The sequence below is a fragment of the Sturnira hondurensis genome, unplaced genomic scaffold (assembly GCF_014824575.4).
Source record: "Sturnira hondurensis isolate 20B ecotype Veracruz unplaced genomic scaffold, ASM1482457v3 Scaffold0006849, whole genome shotgun sequence".
Lineage (NCBI taxonomy): Eukaryota > Metazoa > Chordata > Mammalia > Chiroptera > Phyllostomidae > Sturnira > Sturnira hondurensis.
In genome coordinates, this window is record NW_028079480.1 from 49250 (window position 1) to 69311 (window position 20062).

Here is a 20062-nt window from a genome sequence, read left to right on the forward strand (position 1 = left end):
TCACTGGATCGAGAATGTCATTGGGTACAGTTACACTAAAGGTTCCTTTTTAAATCTGTTACTTTTAACGTTGGAAATTGGATTTAGTGTAGAAGAAATATCTGCTGCTTCCTGGTAGGTTTCTGTCTCAGGTTTGGAATGTTGGCAAGCCCTGGAGGCCATGGGCATCATCTGTCGTAGCCTCCCGAGTCCTGCATTCTGCCTACATAGAAATTCGTTGTGATCTTGACTTCTGCCAGGTGAAGGTTCAAAGGGACAGATTGGCACCCCGGAAGTAACCAGATAGCCTTCAACAAGAAATAGGACTGTCTTCTAGTGTCCTGACTTTTATAAATGAGGTAGAGTTTGAAAAGCTTCCTATCTATGTGCAGCAGAGTGGTGGATAGGTACTTAGAGAAAAGGAGGTAGTCACTGGTAACCCACTTGGCTTCGTCAAGCTCTAACCCATATGGTGCCGTTACGTTGCTAGCTCAGTGAATGGATTAGATCGCATAAGTCAGTTCCTGAAAGGGTTTCCTCACGGACAAAAAAAAATGTGGCCTTAATGGGGGACATGGACAATCTGAACAAATTGTCGGCTAATGAATTGGTGTGATTTCAGTCTCTATTGATATTTCACAGAGCTCTCTGCCCTGTTCAACCTTATCTTTTAAATCAGTGTCTGGATGAAGGCAGTAGATGAGATCTGAGCGTGGAGCAACCTAACATTGAGGGATGGCAGCCACAGCTCACAGCTTCCAAGGGTGACATGATAAAGCTGAAATTAGGTTCATCACCACCACGCCCTTATTTTATGAAATGTTAAAGGGACTTATCTAAGAAAAAGAAGATAAAAAACATGTACAGTAAGCCCTGGCTAGTGTAGCTCAGTGGATTGAGCGGGGGCCTGTGAACCAGACGATCTCGGTTCGATTCCCATTCAGGGCACATGCCTGGGTTGCAGGCTGGTTCCTTGCAGGCTAACTACCAGCAGGGGATCAACAAAAGGCAACCATACATTGATGTTTCTCTCCCTCTCTCCTTCCCCTCTAAAAATAAATAAATAAATAAAATCTTTTAAAAAAAAAAAAAACATGTACAGTAAAATGACAGCAAACTTACAATTACTAACAACCACACCTAAAACAAAAACCAACTAAGCAAACTAGAACAGGAACAGAACCACAGAAATGGAAATCACATGGAGGGGTAGCAACAAGGGAGTGGGAGGAGGAGAAGGGGGGAAATGGGACAACTGTAATAGCATAATCAATAGAATATATGAAAAAATAATAATTATAAATATAACACCTTCATTTCAATTAACTAGGCTGTATAAGTTTGGGGTGGAGAAACCCAGCTTCATTATGATTTCACATAAAAAAGGGATTTTATTTGGCCACATACTCAGCATGAATCAACAACGTGATGACTCCAATAAAAATTAGTGCTGGTTTAGATTTTATTAATGTAACTGTCATAGCTGTAGACATTTATACTGATAAAATCTGATGTATAGGCCACATTTCACTGGGGTACCAAATTTAAGCAGGACATTGACCACGAAGTATGTATCAAGAGGAAGGAGCCAGGATGGTGAGGAGTCCAGAACCCATATCACTGGAAATACTTGAAGGGACTCTGGACATTTAACTGGAGGAGAAAGAACATTTGGAGAGAACACAATTTCTGTCCTTGACAAGTTGAAGCCTTCTCATGCAGAAGAAATGAGCTCCCTTTGGGCTGCAAAACTGGAGCCATGGGGTGGAAGTTGCAGAAAGCTGGTTTTTAGTTTTGCAGAAGGCAAGAGAAAGTTGGACCAAATCAAATGCCCACTGAGGCCAGTCTGGCTGAACAGTGGCAGACTGTCGAGCAGGTGCCCCAGCCAACAGGTTAAACTACTGCCTTGTTGCTGCTCTGCGTGTCCAGGGTTGTCAGATCTGATTTTTTAAAGAAGCCTAACATCTAGATTTTTGTGTGAAAGCTCTCAAGTGCTGGCAACTAATTTCAAATTCTTCAGAACATTATGCAGGTGGAACACATTTGGGAGCCACACGTAACCTGAGTTTTGCCCATTTACAGTCTCTGCACTAGATGGTCTGTTTCCTTCCAACTCCAGTATTCTGAGAGTTTCAGTGACTCTCTGTGTACCATTCTTAAGTGGTCCTTAGCAAGACAGAAATGGACAGTTTGTCTTTGATTTTTAGAAAATCTCAGATCCTGCGACTTAATGCTATGGCCAGTACAACTTCTCTCAAATTAGAATCTAAAAAGCCTAAAGCCCAGGCCACCCAAGACCAAATCAAATCACAATCTCCAGATGCAGCAGTAGGCATATTTTTAAGGTCCCCAAGTGATTCCAATTACAGACAAGTTTGGGAACCATAGGCCTGGACTCTAATAACCTAATTACCTTAGAAAGTTTTGACCACTTGTTCCCATTCCCTCTGAATCTCCATCCCCACCATATCTCATTAAATCTACTTTGTTCATCCTGTTAATGGGATATCACCTCTTCTAGACACTCTTGTAAGGGGAACTTTGGTTACTGGGGTAGGTTCCCTTACCATTACTCCTCATCCCCAAACTAAGGTTGTCCTTAGTTAAGTCAGCAGAGGGCAGTATAATCCAACCCAAAGAACCATGTGCTAATACTTCTAACAGTTCCCACCAACAAAGTAGCAACAAATGAATGAATAAGTTCAAGTTTCAGATGTTTTACTTCATTTTTATTTTATTAAAGATGAATAAGTTTGGAAAACAAATCGGGTTGCATTTAGCAATGTAACTGTATTATGCCTATCCACAAGCTGGTGCACAGAGATGATCTGAAATGTTTTTTTGTTTGCATTATTCCCAGCACCAGACACACCAAATAGTGCAAAATGCACACAAAATGATTACAGATTGGTGCCGCAGACAGCACTTTCAAAATGTCATCCTATACCTAGAAGATTCAATGAATTTCCCATAATATTTTCAAAGGTCTCTCAACAGTTCTGTCAGTTGTTTTTAAAACATCAAAGGGAATTAAAACACCTGCCTTCCTTGTTAATCAACCCGGAACATTTCTGTCTTTAACCTACAGTGACAAATGATGCTCACGTGGCAGGGGGAACGATTAGCTACGGTTGCGAAGACAACAGTGATGATCATGGTACCAGGATAACCCGTTTACCTGCAGCGGTCCTTCCGGTCCTGGAACGAACGGTGGGTTGTACATTGGCCTGTGTGACACATATACCCATGGCCTGGCGTAAGGGAGAATGCCTCCCTCTCTGACATGCCTTGCATATTTTGCTCAACAATGATTTAACAGTATTTATCAGAATTTCAAGACCTATTCATCAAAATTATTAATCTGAAGCTTTAGAAAAATGTAAGTCTTAGAACCCCCCAAAGTGATGCAATACAGGCAGCCTTTGGTGTTGTAAAGCAAGAAGGGAGTGTCTATTGTGGATCATACGGAAAAGATGCCTTTGACCACTGCAGTCCATCATGGATCAAGGCAGAAACAATGAAGGAGACAAGGCATACACTCCATGGCATCAACTAAAGAGGAATTGTAGGGTAAAAATGTCAAACACAACATAATAACAGAAGTACCAGAGATCAAAGTATTTGGGATCCTCGCAGAGAAAGACTTGTACAAAGCTAATAAAAGGCAGAGCCTTTAGCACCAGTAGTCACAACAGGCCAGGCTCTGGCAGGTGCTCTGCAGGAGGGGCTGCTTGGGAACGCGTCAGGGTGAGCCAGCAGTGGAGTGGGGCAGCGGAGTGGGGCAGCGGAGTGGGGCAGGGGGCAGGGGTGGGGCAGGGGGCAGGGGTGGGGCAGGGGGCAGGGGTGGGGCAGGGGTGGGGCAGGGGGCAGGGGTGGAGCCGCCGGAGGGTGTGCAAGTGGCTGCACTGTTCACGCAGAAGGGGCTCAGACGCAGACCTGTCTCCGGGCTAGCGGGAATCATATACGCATGGCTGTAAACATCCTGTGATTCATAATTGTTTTTCAACTTTGGTTTTTAAAAAAATGGCAAGCAATGATTGAATTCATTTTAAAAGTAGAAAGCCCTTACAGTATGAGTAATAATTTGATTTCACAAATAAAAGGATCTCCTTACTGCTCAGACTTCCAGAGAAACAAAATGGTCAACAGATGTGTTTCTCCTGTCCTTCCAATGAAAGTCCTGAGAAATAATATTAGAGCAAAGGAAGCGCTTGGATAACACTACAAAGGAAGTCTATTAGAATATTTTTAAGCCTTCATTTCTTAACAAATATGTTTTGTAACACCAACAAAATCCTCGCCAGTCTGAGAGCATGCGGCCCTGCGGCAGGACTCCGAAACCAGCCCCGTGGAACAGACTGGGGAGAATCTGCAACGTGCGCTGCTGCTTTTACCTCGGTTCTTGGTCCCAACTGAAGGTGCATCACACACCAGAGCAGAAAGAGAAATTAGACACCGGTTCTGAATTACATTCAGAAGAAGTTTAGTTTAAAAGAGAAACAGCACTGCTTCTAGAAGGGAGTCTGGAAACTGCCCAAGAATTACAACCAGGGTCCTTAATGAGGTAGATCTAATAGGCAGTTTTCCTTAAATAATCTGGATTGTAACCATCACATGAACTGCCTGGATGCCATGCTTAAGGAAATTGTATAAAATTAGGCAAATTGTTTAAAAGACATCTAAAGTTTTGAAGTATTAAATACAGAAGCTAGAAGAGATGTAGTGAAAACTTGGTACTGTTTCTGGCAGTCTTTCATATTTATTCCTCAATACGAACAACGCAATCACAAATGAGTATCAGAAGCAGTTACAAAGTTCAGGCATGATTAGCTGCAGCCAGCTAATTATACAGAGTTGATTCTACTGAAATACAGTTTGTGGGGAGATTCTGTCCGTGAGCATTTCGTGGCAGCTGTCCCTGCTGCTGGTGTAGTAACAGCACCTACTACTACTGCGCTGGGGCTCGATTCCAAGGGACCTCTCAAGTTCCTCGTAAAACCTCATGTTCTGAAATACACATACAGGGATGGCCACTGGAAACTCCCTTCTCAGCAGGGAATGTCAGGGGTCATGGGTAAAGTGGGAGATGACCGTGGGCTCTTGGGCAGCCTGGTCTTCTAAACTAAAGACCGAAATCTTCTTCCTGAAACCCTATCACTTGTCCAGCTTCGCTCCTGCTTTTAGTGCCTTGGGCCAATGGGTCTCCCTTTAGAATCAACCTCAGCTAGAAACAGCCTAAGTGCCCAGCAGTAAATGAGTGAATCAAAAAACTGGTACATTTACACAATGGAATACTATGCGCAGAAAGAAAGAAGGAATTCCTACCCCTTGTGACAGCATGGATGGAACAGGAGACTATTATTCTAAGTGAAATAAGCCAGTCAGTGAAAGCAAAATACCGTATGATCTCACCTATTAGAGGAATCTAATGAACAAAATAAATGAATATAGAACCACATGCATGGAAACATGGAAACAGACAGACAATGACCAGAGGGGAGGAAGGAGGGGATAATGGTGTAAAGAAGGGGAAGGACTAGTCAAATATCATGTATGAATGACCCATGGACATGGACAACAGAGTTGGAATTCACTGTGGAAGTGGGGGGTAAGATGGGCAGAGGAGGGCAAAGGGGGAAAATTGGGATAACTGGAATAGAATAACAACTTTTAAAATGTTAAAAAAAAAAGAACTAACTTCAGATCATCCTGTCTAGTCACCCTGTTTTATAGATGAAAAATGAACCAGAGAGGGCAAGTGACTTGCCTGGAGCACCAGAGCTAGTTAATGGCAAAACCAGGACTAGAACCCAAGTCTGTTGTGCATGAAGTCTGATGTTCCTTCCCCTAAATCACACCACCCACCCGTCTCACTCCTGACAAAAAGCAAAACACCCCACTGTGAGAACAGGGATGGAGGGACATCTATTTAGATAACACCAGTGAGAAGTGTAAAAAAAAAAAAAAGAAGTGTAAGTTACTTTATTTCAAAAAAGTAAATATGGATGGGAAAATGTTAATGCCTAAAAAAACTAGCTTAGCAATGAGTGGCAGATTCCAACCACCTTTTAATAAGCACTGCCTTTGGAGTTGAAGGAAACCCTTAGGCTGTGGAGGGGAAAGTCAAAATACTTAGATGACATTAGAAGAACAAATACAAGGCTAGTGGAAAGTGATTAAAATTTCCTTGACCTAAGAAAATCAATTCAAGGAGCTAAGTAACCAAAAGATGGTTATAATTTTGCTTAGAATTAGTTGCAACTTAAGTGAATGTAATGCCATATAAATATTACACATATTTTCCTTACATCCTAGTAATAAGAATTGGGAGAAAAGTGAGGGGCTATGGCATCATGAGACTAATGAAACATTACCCTTAAAGCCACTGACTCTGGTTCTGACATGTGAGACCTGTCTCAGTAATAATGAAAGTCCTAAACCAGTTCAGGTTCATTGTCACTATTATCAAAAAGTCTGGTTCTTAGGATTCAAAGGAACCGGTGGAATGTGAATTTTACAAAAAACATGATTATATCACAGTAGAACCACTCAAAATGCAGAAATGCAAATAGAAATATTTAAAAATCTTTAGAAAATGAGGGCTAAAAGAGAGTTAAAAGCAAGACAAACTGACTCTACAAGAATATTTCATTAACAGAAAATGTATACAGTGGTGCCTCAGTATTCATCGTAAATTCATTCCAGAACTCCGGATGAGCGCTGAGCAATTGAAGAATGAGGGAACTTTTTTTTTTTTGGTCAAAATGCAACAAATACAGGGTTTGATGAGTTCTGAAGGACAACTGTATGTAAGTAATGGCCCCTCACCCTCAGCAAGGAATAAACTGTTTCTGTTTCTAGCTAATGAGATTTCATTTAAGATCATTAATTGGGAGTAATGGAGAAGCACTGGAACCAATACTAAGAGCACCTATTCAGTTTGAGGGGTGTGATAAAATTTTCCATATTTTTAAATCATGGAACTCTGAGAAATTTTACTCATGGTAATAAAGACAAGCCTACATCCTATAATAGTAAAATAATATTCAGGATATAGCACACTAAACAAAAAATCAGACTGATCAAATTAAGAATATGAAAAACATTTACAGTGAGAAAAATGATGAGTAGAGGTATCCTGAGTTTCTCAACTATAAAAAGAACAGAGAAACATCAATCTGGAAGGTTATCATAATGGTTGACACATAAGATTTTTAACAGAGTGTCTGGCACATGAGTGCTTGACAAACGGTGGCTGTTCTGTTACAACCAGGACGAAGAATGACTTCCTAGGGGCTTTCGAGTTGGACTAATCACCACCTGCTGTCTGCTCCGACTTCATTTTGAGACATGAAAGGTTTAACAGTTAGCCAACTGCGAAGCTTTTGACTAGACCACTGACTAGATCTACAAGAAAAATACAAGCAGTATTTGGAAATCAAGGTGAGGAGAAAAGAGTCACCCAAGTAGGCAAAAACCATATTTTGGTATCATGTATAAGCAGCATTCATAAGGCGAAGCTCACTCACAGTGACAGAAAGATAAGAAGTCAAACAAAATCAAGGCAATTTAGAAGTCTTAAAATTAATGGAAATCGCTGAGATGAGTCTTAAAAAAATATTTCCAAAGGGCACTATAAGACACTTCGTTAGACCCATCATTAACTAATTTGGAAACAATTCAAGATTTGTTCATTTTCACCAACCAACCAAGAGTCCGTATACTCATTTTCCTGTTTATTTCTAGGAGGATCTTGAGTTCTTTTACTCCTTCTGATGCCAATATGAAATTTACATTTTAAGAATTTTACTTTTTTCCCCCTTTAAAGTCAGGGCCCATAACCCTATTTATCTAATTTTAGAAATCACAGATGACAAAAAAAGAAAAGCAAGCTCCTTCAACGCTGGGAGCATGTTCCTGGGCAGGACACTTCGGGCTACACACCGGAAGGGGTAAAGGACAAAGAAGATTCTGTGAGGAAGATGGGGGTCGATGGATAAGAATCCTCGTGCAGTTTAAAGGCTAAGTGAGGAGGAGGAGCAAAGCTCCCAAAGGGTCGTGGATGGAAATGTAATTATTATGGCTTTTCCTCTCTCCTTGTTAATGGAAATGCTGTTTGGACTAAGCAATCTCTTAACAAAGGTTCTGAAAATTTCCAAGTGGCTTATTAACAGATTTATCTATTTATTCCAAAATTTAGAATTTGCTTCTTTTAAGACATTCTAAGAGTTAAATTGAAAAATTTTCTGTTGCTCAGAAAGACTTAGTAAATAAGAGTTTGGATTTTATTTTGCCTACTATCCTAGAATTGTTCTTTCCTTGAAAGACAACCCAAATATATCCCTTCCCAAAGTATATATTGATCTTAGCAGTGAAATAAAGAAACTCCTGAATCTTCCTGTATACGGACTCATAGAAACAGGCCTGGAGACTTGGGCTAGTGAACACACAATACAATATACAGATGATGTGCACCTGAAACCTATGTAATTATATTAACCAATATCACCCCAATCAGTCCATAAAAAAATAAAAACAGCCCTAGAGGACAATGACCTGGAACCTAACCCAGGGTTCCAGTCCCCACCACAGTCTCTCCACCCTACAAGGCTCAAAAAGAAAAATTAATGCCCAGCCTCTGAGGCACATAAAAATTTTCTACCTGATCATACAAGACATCAGATAAGACTTAGTCAAATCTTCAATGGACCATCCATTTAGAAGGGGTGCTAACCCTCTAAAATCACATACTAACACAAGCAACAGTAAGTCAGGAACCTTGGACCATGTTCATAATGGCTTGTCAAGGAAGCAAAGAAGTTGTGTTATTTTGGTTGCCTGGAAATTCATATCTGTTCCACTGAACTGCAAATTACCTTGGATCTCTTGTAAAGGCTGTGGATCTCCACATAGATGATATCTCTGTTACAGAGAAAGAAGGCGATGCTGCACTTGCTAGAATGTCTTCGACTTTGTATCAGATGCCCCAAGTTTGGTTTCAGCCCGGCTTCTAGTGTGCCCAATGCTAAATTTCATGCTTTAGCAAGGGGAGGAAAGTCTAAATCCCGGGAACACACCAGAACTCCCAGGGAAAGGAGCAGATCGATTGGACTAAGGTTGGTCATCTTTGTTAGCACCAATCTCTCATTATTTAGTTCTTCACAGACTATGTTACAGCTTCTCATAGATAAGAGGACCTGGAGATTGAGAAGGAATTAAAGAAGATATTAAAGTAGAAGTTCCAAGGTCAAAAATCCACAAGGTCAGGCAAAGCAGCATCTGAAGTCAGTACAAGAAAGTGATGGAATCCGATGAGCAGCAGCTCTGGGCACTCAAGCTTCCGTAGCCCTTGCCCAGCTCATGGCTCCACCTGTACCCTCATCATAGGCACCACCTCTTCAATCCACAGCAAGTTCAATGGAGCTGAGGCTCGAGCTTGTCGACGGTGAATTCGGCGCAGCCGCAGAAGGTACAGGATGATGGCCAATAGCACCACCAGGATACAGGCAAAGAAGAGATAGTGGTTGTAGACAAAAGAGAGACGGAACCAGCTACTATGGGCCTGCCGGACACCTTCCTGCCGTAGATCCCTAGGGAATAGTTTGAAGGTGAAAAGAAATGTTAGTTTCAGAGAGAAATCTTTATGCTGAATTAAAAGGCCCAGTGATGTTAGTCCACTTATTCCATTCATGCAAACACTCTATGACACCAGCTCCATAGAGCAAGCAAAGCTGAAGCATGTCCCCAGCCCCAGGGCTGCCGTGTGATTCTTCCTGTACCTTTCTTTCTAAGCCTTAAGAGGAAGCCTCACAGGCTTACACCCTCCAGAATATGAAGACAAATCAGAAGCCAAAAAATTGAACAGTTAGGCAAGGCTGGTGGTCATCTGTCACATTAGTCTTAAGAGTGGCCCCATAACACTCTGGCCTATATATGGTTTGTAAATATAGTACTAGTGAGAATAGGTGGCCCCAGAATCCAATAAAAAAAATCAGAGTATGTCTAAATCTTTTTAGAAAGTTGCTATGCTTTTCGAGGATTTAGGTTATGGGCTAAAGAAAGCTGGCACCTGATCAATTCTATTGTAGCCTGCACAAAAGTGAAGAGGCATGTAAAGCTAAGTGCAGTGGTCCACCTGTCTAGAACAGAAGCCTCTCTCTGGTGGTCTGGATACCAGATTGGTTTCTGTTTGGTTTGACCTGCAAGTGTTCTGTTGTGTTTTTAATGTGACTCTCCAAACTGAAAGACTGCAGATGAAATACAGACTCTGGCTTCTCCTGGCAAATGAGAATGGGCAAATGCTGGGACAGCACTTCCGCAGCCGTCAGCTGTGGGGAGGGCACACCCTCTGCTTCCCCACTACCTGCAGGCTTCTGACAGCACTGAGTGTAGTAAAACAGGCACACCCCCCAAAATATAAAAATTCATTTTACTTTACTGGAAATAATCCAGGGGAGAGAATACCTAAAGATTATCCCAAACATCTTGTTATTCTCACAGCAAGACATCAGGCTACCATTGCTTGATGCCAATACTGCCCTAGGAGCACCTCAGGTCCTTTGCTCAAGTCTGGGCCCACCAGAAGCCCTCCAAGGCAATGACACCACCTCTGGAGGGGCGCTTGCCATCAGGAGAGATGGCTCCACACAGACAGTCTACCACATTTCTCTAGTCAGATAGGTTTTCCAGGGTAAATGGATGACATTTTAATTTATCAGTCAGTATCTTGGAAGCAGTTAGTGAGAGCTCAACCCTAAAGGTTTATTCATTGTGGATCAACAAATAAAACTGAATTTACAAAATTTCAAAGCTAAGTAACAGACTCCGGACCCATAATGCTCAAGCTTCTTTCTGTTTCAACATGCCTGGTTAGTAATGACAGTTCACCTGGTAGTAATAAAGGGAATTTGTTTGCTTGTTTGTTTTGGGGTTATTGCTTAAGAAACCTATTCTGAGACACTAACATCTTCGGAGCTCAAGATGCCAGCTTGGTCAGTCCACCTTACCTGAGTGGTAGGAATCGTGTCTTAAACAGAATGGCTCCCAGCGTCCACTGAACTTCTCGGTCGTACACCAGCTGGGCTGTCTGTAGGTTTGAGTAATCGTAAGGAAAGTGGAATCCTTCATGAAGAACTTGGTACATCCAAGCCGATTTAAAACACTGGTACCTGTGTGACAAAGAATAAATAATTTAAAAAATTATTTATTTTCTGAAAAGAAAATTAATCTTTTCTTAAAGATTCAGCAAAAAAATTTTAATCAATGCTTTCCTTTGTGTACTCCCACTGGATGTCAAAAAATTCTCTACCTGATTTACCTCCCTCACCTCTAGGGGGAGGTGTCTACTTTTGAGTCTACTTTATCTTAGCATTTACTACGTATGTAAGTGAGGAGCACCTTTATGCAGTAATAATATTATGGCTACGTTTTCTTTCCTTTTTTAAAAAGAGATCTTATTTTCAGAGAATATGCTGGAATATCTACATATGTAATTATAAAATCTGGGATTTTTTTTGTTTTTTTAAAATTTTTCAAATACAGTTGTCTCCATTTCCCCCACCACCACTCCCCTCCGCCCCACCCACCCCCACCTCCCACCCTCAATCCTACCACCTTTGGCTTTGTCCACATGTTCTTTATACATTCTCCTTGACAACCATTCCCCTTTTCTCCCATTATCCCCTCCTCCCTCCCCTCTGGTTACTGTCAGTTTTTTCTTCATTTCAATGTTTCTGGTTATATTTTGCTTGCTTATTTGTTTTGTTGATTAGGTTCCACTTATAGGTGAGATCATATGGTATTTGTCTTTCACCTCCTGAGTTATTTCACTCAGCATAATGCTCTTCAGTTCCATCTAAGCTGTTGCAAAGGGTAGGAGCCCCTTTCTTTCTGCTACGTATTCCATTGTGTAAATGTACCATAGTGTTTTGATCCACTCATTTACTGATGGGCACTTAGGATGCTTCCGATGCTCAGCTACTGTAAATTGTGCTGCTATGAACACTGGGGTACATAGGTTCTTTTGAATTGCTTTTTCAGGATTCTTAGGATATAATCCCAGCAATGAACTTATTGGGTCAAAAGGCAGTTCCACTTTTAGTTTTCTGAGGAAATTCCATACTGTTTTCCACAGTGGCTGCACCAGACTGCATTCCCACCAACAGTGCACTAGGGTTCCCTTTTCTTCACAACTTCACCACCACTTGTTGTTTGTTAACTTGGTTATGATGGCCACTCTGACCCATGTGAAATGGTATCTCATTGAGGTTTTAGTTTGCATATCTCTGATGGCTAGTCATGCTGAGCACCCTTTCATATGTCTCTGGGCACTCTGTATGTCCTCCTTGGAGAAGTGTCTGTTCAGGTCCTTTGCCCATTTTTAAATTGGGTTGTTTGTCTTCCTGGAGTGGAGTTGTATGTGTTCTTCATATATTTTGGAGATCACACCCTTGTTCGAGGTATCATTTGCAAATATATTTTCCCATACAGTTGGTTCCCTTTTCATTTTGCTGATGTTTTCTTTAGCCATGCAGAAGCTTTTTATTTTGATGAAGCCCCATTTGCTTTTTCTTTTGTTTATGTCCCTTGCTCTAAGGGACATATCAGTGAAAATACTTTTACATGGAATATCTGAGATTTCCTGCCTCTGTTCTCCTTTAGGTGAAGTCTGGGATTTGCTTCCAAATAACCCAGTTATGATCAGAGGGGAGTTGTGGGTGGGAAAACAGATGAGACATGACTGGCCAGGACAACTGTTGACAACTTTTAGCAGAGAAGCTGGCTGATTGGTCCACAGAAGTTCATTGTTTTTATGTTTTCAAATTTTTAAACTAAAATGTTTATTAAACAGGAGGACCAATGAACCAAACTGACAAAATACTGATACCTGTTGAAGCTGAATGATAATTACATGAGTGTTTATGTTATTTCTACTTTTCTGCATGTTTGATATTTTAATGAAAAGTTGTTTGTTTTTTTTAAATACCACCACTTTTGATTTCAAGCCACTTGGAGAGAACTCTGAAACCAATGGTTTCCTTTGGCTTCACTAAAATAGGCTCATTATTTGGCCCCTATCATTCAGACAAGTCAAAATCTGATATAATCAAATTCTCATTGCATGTGAAACCTAATCTGTACTGTTGCTTGCTCCCTCTCCTTACACTCTACCTACATTTTAAGGTCGCATCTAATGGGGAAAAGGAAGTAACTTACTTGAGTCGATGCTCATCTGCATGTGGTGAATAAAGGCCATTCCTGAATCTCTGAGTCAGTACTGACCAAGTCATGCCGCAGTAATCCTGGGAAAACCACAGAGAAAAGGTGCAACATGAAATTGGAGGCAAACTCTCTAACTTCTTCCACAGTCACAACTGTTCCATTTCTAAAGTGACCTGAGGGCTACTAGTGGACAAAGGAAAACAGACATGGTATATTCATTCCCTCAGTACTGTGTCATGTGCTGTGCAAGGCAAGTCCCAGACCTCCGGCTTCTGCGAGCATTGAGTGGACTGGAAATACTCCTTTTCACTCCTAGCACCTCCAAGTCCAGCACAAAGCCAGCCTGAGATGACTCCTAAGCCTCTTATGCTACAAAGACAGGTAAATTTAGGACCGGGATTATCAACACCAAAATCCAAAGACAGCTTCACTCCACTCTACAAAGGTCCGGCATGAGCAGGTGAAGCAGATGGAACAGAATGGCCCAAAACCTGGCACTGGCCTGCCTCCAAGTGGAAATTCTCACCAAAGGAATCATTCCCTTCAGTTTGTTCGGTAAACTAGCAAGCATTTCCTGAATGTCCACTACGTGTCAGGTGCTGTTCCACACGTCAGGGGATACCAGCAGTAAATACAACAAAGATTTCTGTTGAGTTTTCTCTATTTCTTGGAAGCCTATGTTCTAGTGGTGGGGACAAAGGATAACCAAATATACACACATACATACACATACAGTATGTGTTAAATGACCTAAATGCTCACAAGAAAATAAAGCAGGACAGGGAAAGAGGTAAGAATAGGGAGGGCTCCAATTTTGGGTAGCATGGCCAGGGAAGGAGTCCCTGGAAAGATAAAATAAGAGTCAAAGTGAAAAAAAATAAGGAAAGGAAATCATTTACCTGGGAAAGAGAACATATTAAGCCCCTACCAACTTGGGCAAGCAATAATTTGAGCTCTTTGGTATTCAAGGGAGTAGAATTTGAAGAAGTTTTACAATGAGAGAAAGATCCAAGCCATGAGCAGCCAGGGAGCCTGGGACACAGGAGAAGGAAAGGGAGTACGAGGGCATTCCTGGCGGCTGGGGAGGAAAAAGCAAACCCAGTTTTCCTCAATATTCCTTCGGGACAGCCTTCAGGGAACAGAACAGTACACACTGCAGAATTATTCTACTGGAAGTCTTCCACCAAGAGACCCTAGAGAATCATAAGAAAGCAAAGAATAAAAAATACAAGAGAACAGATTCTTCCCATAAGTTTCTCTGATAAAAGAGAGAGATCAGCTAGATACAAACAAAAGTTCAAAGTGATGAATCTAAATTGAAGGAGGATCTATAGAAAGCTAGTTGACCTTTCACCTGTCCAGGGAACTAATGATTTAAGTCTATAGGATACAAAGGATATATGCTCAAAATGAATTTTTACTTCTTCCACATTTTAAATTAAAAAAATTCTTCCACCATCATTGCACATTTTTTGCATCTTTCTCATATTCTGAGTGATCCTCTACTACTCCAACTTTCTAAACAGCTCAAACCAAGAAAATGAAAATGGACTCACCCACCTGTGTGACATCATCTCCAAAAGCACAGTACAACTGGGGACACCAGCAAGGGGAAAACCCCCTGCAGGTGACACTACTTGGCCACAAACATGAAACAGGACTGTTGGTAAGCTGGAGGAAAAACTACCAGCTGCTACAGCAATGTTAGCCCCGGGTGACACTGTGGGTGACAGGACACCCTGGAAAGCTAAACTTAATTCACTGAAGGCAGTATAGCGTAGCAGGTTCCTTAAGTTCTCTGAATACTGTACTTTCTCATCTGTAAAACGTGAGCTGATAAGCCTCTTGTGAAGAGTCAGGTGAAACCATGCATGCAAAGCTCTTTACACAGCACCTCGTTAGGCATCTAATAAATAGCCACTGATGGCATGAGTCATCCTTCTTATTAATAATTTACCTGCGCAGCCTTGGCAAACGTTGGCCCATGGTAGCGGCCACCGATGCGCAACACATCCTCTGTACAGTAAAAAAACTCGGAGAAACCATAGAACTCGCTGTTGTTGAAGTCGATTGGAGACTGGTAGATGCCATTCAGCGAGGCCTGGCTGCTGTTGGGGCGGGCAAGCAGGGGGCTCAGCTTTGCCCCACAAGTCGCCCAGTCTCCCTTTCCACGGACATGCAGGACCTGGTTGTTCCTCTCCACCACATCAGTGAGTCCCACAGGCAGGCAAGGATCCAGAAATGGACTGTCAGTACTCAGACCTGTCTTCTCGCCCAGCAACCTATCACGATGTCGAGAACAAAACACATCAACTACTGTGCTCCATCTACTCTAAGAAACACCTGACGGGAGCAGCCCCATCTGAGAATGTGCTTCAAAGACACCTTGTCATTGTTTTACATGCTACCCCTAGAAACAAGGGTGGAGCATGACCATGTAGTTCAGTCATATATACATTTAACTTTAGGCAAATTCAATTTAGCAAAAAGGAAAGAGAAATATGGCAGTGATCAATTTTGTTCAACCTTTTAGTCAACATGTATATTTCTCAGTGCAAGGTACAGCTGGAGATGTGAATGAGCTACTGTGTCAGGGCTTCATTCACACTTGCCTCTTAAAAGTGCAAAGATCTCACCCCGCTGAGTGTGGTTCTAATGTTTAAAATAACGACTGGGAGGAGACAAAGCGGGAGGGGCTGGGGGCATTTCCTGAGGAGGGGACGTGGCCTCTGTGCAGTGTCAAAGGCCCAGGGAGGTGCATGCCCTGGCTGAGGTGCGAGGGAAGGGACAGCTCTGAGCTCTGGGAGTACAAGCGTGCACTAGCCTTGCAACAGTACTCTCATTCCTAAAGAGACTGACATGCAGACCTTGCCAAGAACAAAGTTAACTGTCGATCAAGTAGCTTTGCCAACTGCAGTTAACTGTGCCTCAGTTCCTAAAGAGATGGACATCGAAGAGTAGACTTCCTGGGATGAGGCTGCACACACGAGGACAAAGACTGGAGAAGGGAACGGGAGTGTAGCAACATGACAAAATGCTGGGGCACACCAGGACCTGTTTGAAGGAGGTGACAGCAGCTATAAGGAAAACTTAGAAAACCATCATTAAGAGAGAACCAGTTCTGACACCTCAGAAAGCACAGGTTTCTCTCGTAGACCAGCAGCTACACAAGAGGAGCAGTCACTTCTGAATTACGTGCCTTACACACGTGCAAGAAAACTCGATGCCCGGGAAGAAGAAGGCACAGCCTGGCAAGGCCTGAGGCTGCAGAAAACAGCAGCCCGAGAAAAAAGAGCAGCAGAACAACAAAGGAAGAACATGGAAAAGGGAGCAGAGTGGCTAATGAAGAAGGAACAAAACAAAGTTGGTGTGAAACTTTCACAATAATAGTTTGGATGTCGCAGAGTCACCGGAGGGATCTGAGCCCCACAACCCAAGCAACACTTGTATGGATTTGAGAGCATTTTTGAATACGAATACACTGCCCAATTTTAATGCATTTATCAATTATCTTGGATAACAGGATTCTCCCAAAATTTCTTAAACTCTTCATTACAAAAACAAAAAAAGACTTATGAGACAGTATTTTTTCACATGGTCCCAACATATGATAATTGAGTTCTGTGGAGTACTGGGATATACCAGCACCCCTTCCAAAGGGATATAGCAATAACTTTTCAAACTAGTGTTTCTAGCTAAACAAGTGGGGGTAAATAATTGTAGGGTAGAAAGAACTCTACCATTTATTATGCTTTCCTTCAAGATACATGATGATAAAATAATTTTAAATACTAAAAACCCCCACAACTGTTTGTACATTATGGTCTGCTTTATCTGACACTCAAATAAAAAAATCAGTGATCTGGTCCATGCTGGGGGGAAAACTGGTGATTCTGAAATTAATGAGAGAACAATTTAAAAATTAATTTTGCCCTGGCCAGTGTGGCTCAGTTGGTTGGCGCATCATCTCATAAACTGAAAGGTCGCAGATTTGATTCCAGGTCAGGACACATGCCTAGGTTGTAGGTTAGGTTCCCAGTCAGGATATGTACAAGAAGCAACAGACTGCTGTTTCTCTCTCGCATCAATGTTCTCCTCCCAGTCTCTTTCTCTCCTATTCCCTCCCTCTAAATCAATAAGCATGTCTTTGAGTGAGGATTTTAAAAAAAGGATAATTTTGACTACATGCTTTTTACCCTTTAAGTGCACTTTGGAACATAACTTCTGCATAAAATGCAAGTCCACTCTACTAATAATTCAACAAGCCTGTCATGAGCACTTCCATGTAGAAGGAACTGCTATAGAGTCTACATTATACTGCACATTTAAAATCGACAACTTAACTAATCTCACCTAATGCTGTGACTCCTGAAGTGAGATAAGGCAAGCAGTCACCACAGTAAGCCGCTATACTTTTTTGTGAATCCTAATAACAAAGATTAGAACACACTTTCATCTCAGTTAGCTAATGGAGGGTCACTAAGAGATGCTCCCCCATTGGCAGGGCTGGTCAGGAAGAAGAAAGCAAGGATGTGCCTTAGTAGAACGTGAATATTCCCAATATCTGCAACCTGACAACATTCTATTTCAGAAGCACAGATCCCATGTCGAACATACCTGTTTTTGTTAAGAGTTTCATTCAGCACAAGGTCTTCATAGCGCTGTCGGGCGAAGTTGCCCCCAAACCCCAGAAAGGTGGTGACGTACACCCTATACACATGTTTGGTGTGTTGCACATCACAACCCAGGTTGAACTCAGCCAGCAGGATCTTTGCAGCTTCTTCCTGTAACATCGTGCAAAGAAAATAAAGGGAATTTCAGTTTAGGTTGATTTCTAGAAAGCTATGACATTGCTAATACATGAAGCTTCATTCATTATGACTAGTCTTTAAAATATCTTGTGGCCCTGGCTGGTGTAGCTCAGTGGATTGAACGCGGGCCTGCGAACCAGAGGATCGCGGTTCGATTCCCAGTCAGGGCACATGCCTGAGTTGCAGGCCAGTTCCCTGCAGCCAACTCCCAGAAGGGGACGCACGAAAGGCAACCATACATTGATGTTTCTCTCCCTCTCTCCTTCCCTTCTAAAGATAAATAAATAAATAAAATCTAAAAAATAAATAAATAAATAAATAAATAAAATATCTTGTGGCATTCTTTCATCCTCATAGCGTTATTTTAAACAAAAACCTAAAATGGCAAGACTATGTAAGAAAGCACAAATCAGAAGCTGAACACCAAGGTGAAGACCAAAACACTATTTGCAGTTTTACAGAAGGTACAGTCATTACAGGTGTTGCGTTTTCTCACGTGTGTGGTACTGTTCTCATTTGTCCAGTTCACCAAAATGAGAATGTACTGTTTTTATAATTAGAATTAAAAAATCTTTGATAAAAATGAATTCAAAGAATTTGGGAGATCATCATGAGCTCTATTCTATGACCTTTTCTAAAATTATTCAAGAAGTCCTAATGTTCCCTGTGACAGATCTGGAATTGGAAAGTTTAATTTTATTGTACCTCCAATAAAAACATATTCTTTCTCTCTCTCTCTCTTTTCTCTTTTATTTTTAACTGGTAATGAATAAAAGGTTTCTTTTGGAATGATGAAAACATTCTGGAACTCAATAATGGTTGCATAATTTTATGAATATGCACAATTTTATGAATTGTACAAAAATGCATTAGACATTTAGGACCATTTAAGTTTTAGAAATGCTATTGTGTTATGCCTCATTGTTTTTACCTTTTTCTTATCAAGCACTAAGATCCATCTTTATGATCCATTATACTGTTATGTGCACAACCATTTGTTGTTCGAGAGTCCATTTCTGTATCAGTCCTGCTTTCTAAATCTGCACACACAAAATGCCCTTGTGGGACATGTAGACACATGTGCTCATCAGATATTTCAAGCTCCACACACCCAAAACTGAACTCATTGGTTGTAGGACTTCAGCTACAAACCAAACAGACACTCTCGCCCAAACCACCTGGACATCCTGGTTTGCTCAGCATCAAGCCTACCCTTTCCCCTGTGGTCTCTCGCAGTGACTGGGCTCCTCCCACTGCTCTGAGCTGGACCCTTGGAACTACTGGCCAACCCCCCTGCCCTACCCATACCACCATATTACACTGGTTTTTCACTCCAAAATGTCCCAAATTTGTCCCTTTCCTTCCATTTCCACTTACATTGTTTAGTTCAGCCTCTTATCACTTCTCAACCAAGATTCCCTGACCTCCATTTCTCTAACACCAAAATTATTTTCCTAAAAAATACATTGACTGGATCACAGCCATACAATGAACATAACCACGAAGTTCAGAGCTGGGGAGGACCTTCAGGGCTTAATTATTTCATAGATGATGAAACTGAGGCCCATATGAATGCCCTGCTCAAAACCTTTGCTGGTTCTCCACTACCTGTAGATATGAAAGCCGAATCCCAGCATGGCACCCAAGACTCCTCACGATTTAACTTCATCTTATCTCCCTGGCCTCACCTTTTACCACAATTGCAAATCCTGTGCTTCAACAGGCTATTCTCTGGATATTCTGGATGCTTTGCTTTGTGCCTTTGTGCATTTTGTTCGCTCAGTGCAGATGGCCTTCCTCCAACCTCCACTATGCAAAACCCTATCATCACCCAAGGCCCAGGTAAATGGGAAATGGTGGAAGCTGGCATGACTCCTATTCATGCTTTGCAAATGCAGTCAACCTTGCCAGTGCACACACTGCCACAGCTTTGTTTAGACCAGAGGTTCTCAGCCAGGGTGATTTTGTAACCCCAAGGGACATTTGGCAACATGCAGAGGCACTTTTGATTGTTAAAACTGAGACTTGGCAGTGGGCAGTGTTACTAGCAT

General features: G+C 41.7%; 1 protein-coding gene across 1 annotated transcript in view; it reads right to left on the reverse strand.

The window, feature by feature from the left end:
- Positions 1-6746: 6746 nt before the first annotated feature.
- ENTPD7 (ectonucleoside triphosphate diphosphohydrolase 7) overlaps positions 6747-20062 on the reverse strand; it is a 42288-nt gene continuing 28972 nt past the window's right edge. Inside the window, exons 9-13 of the mRNA XM_037050763.1 lie at positions 17818-17984; positions 15158-15482; positions 13195-13280; positions 10986-11147; positions 6747-9569 (exon numbers count right to left, since the gene is read on the reverse strand). Coding sequence (XP_036906658.1) covers positions 9338-9569; positions 10986-11147; positions 13195-13280; positions 15158-15482; positions 17818-17984 — 972 coding nt within the window. The 3' untranslated portion in view covers positions 6747-9337. The remainder of the gene's footprint in view (positions 9570-10985; positions 11148-13194; positions 13281-15157; positions 15483-17817; positions 17985-20062) is intronic.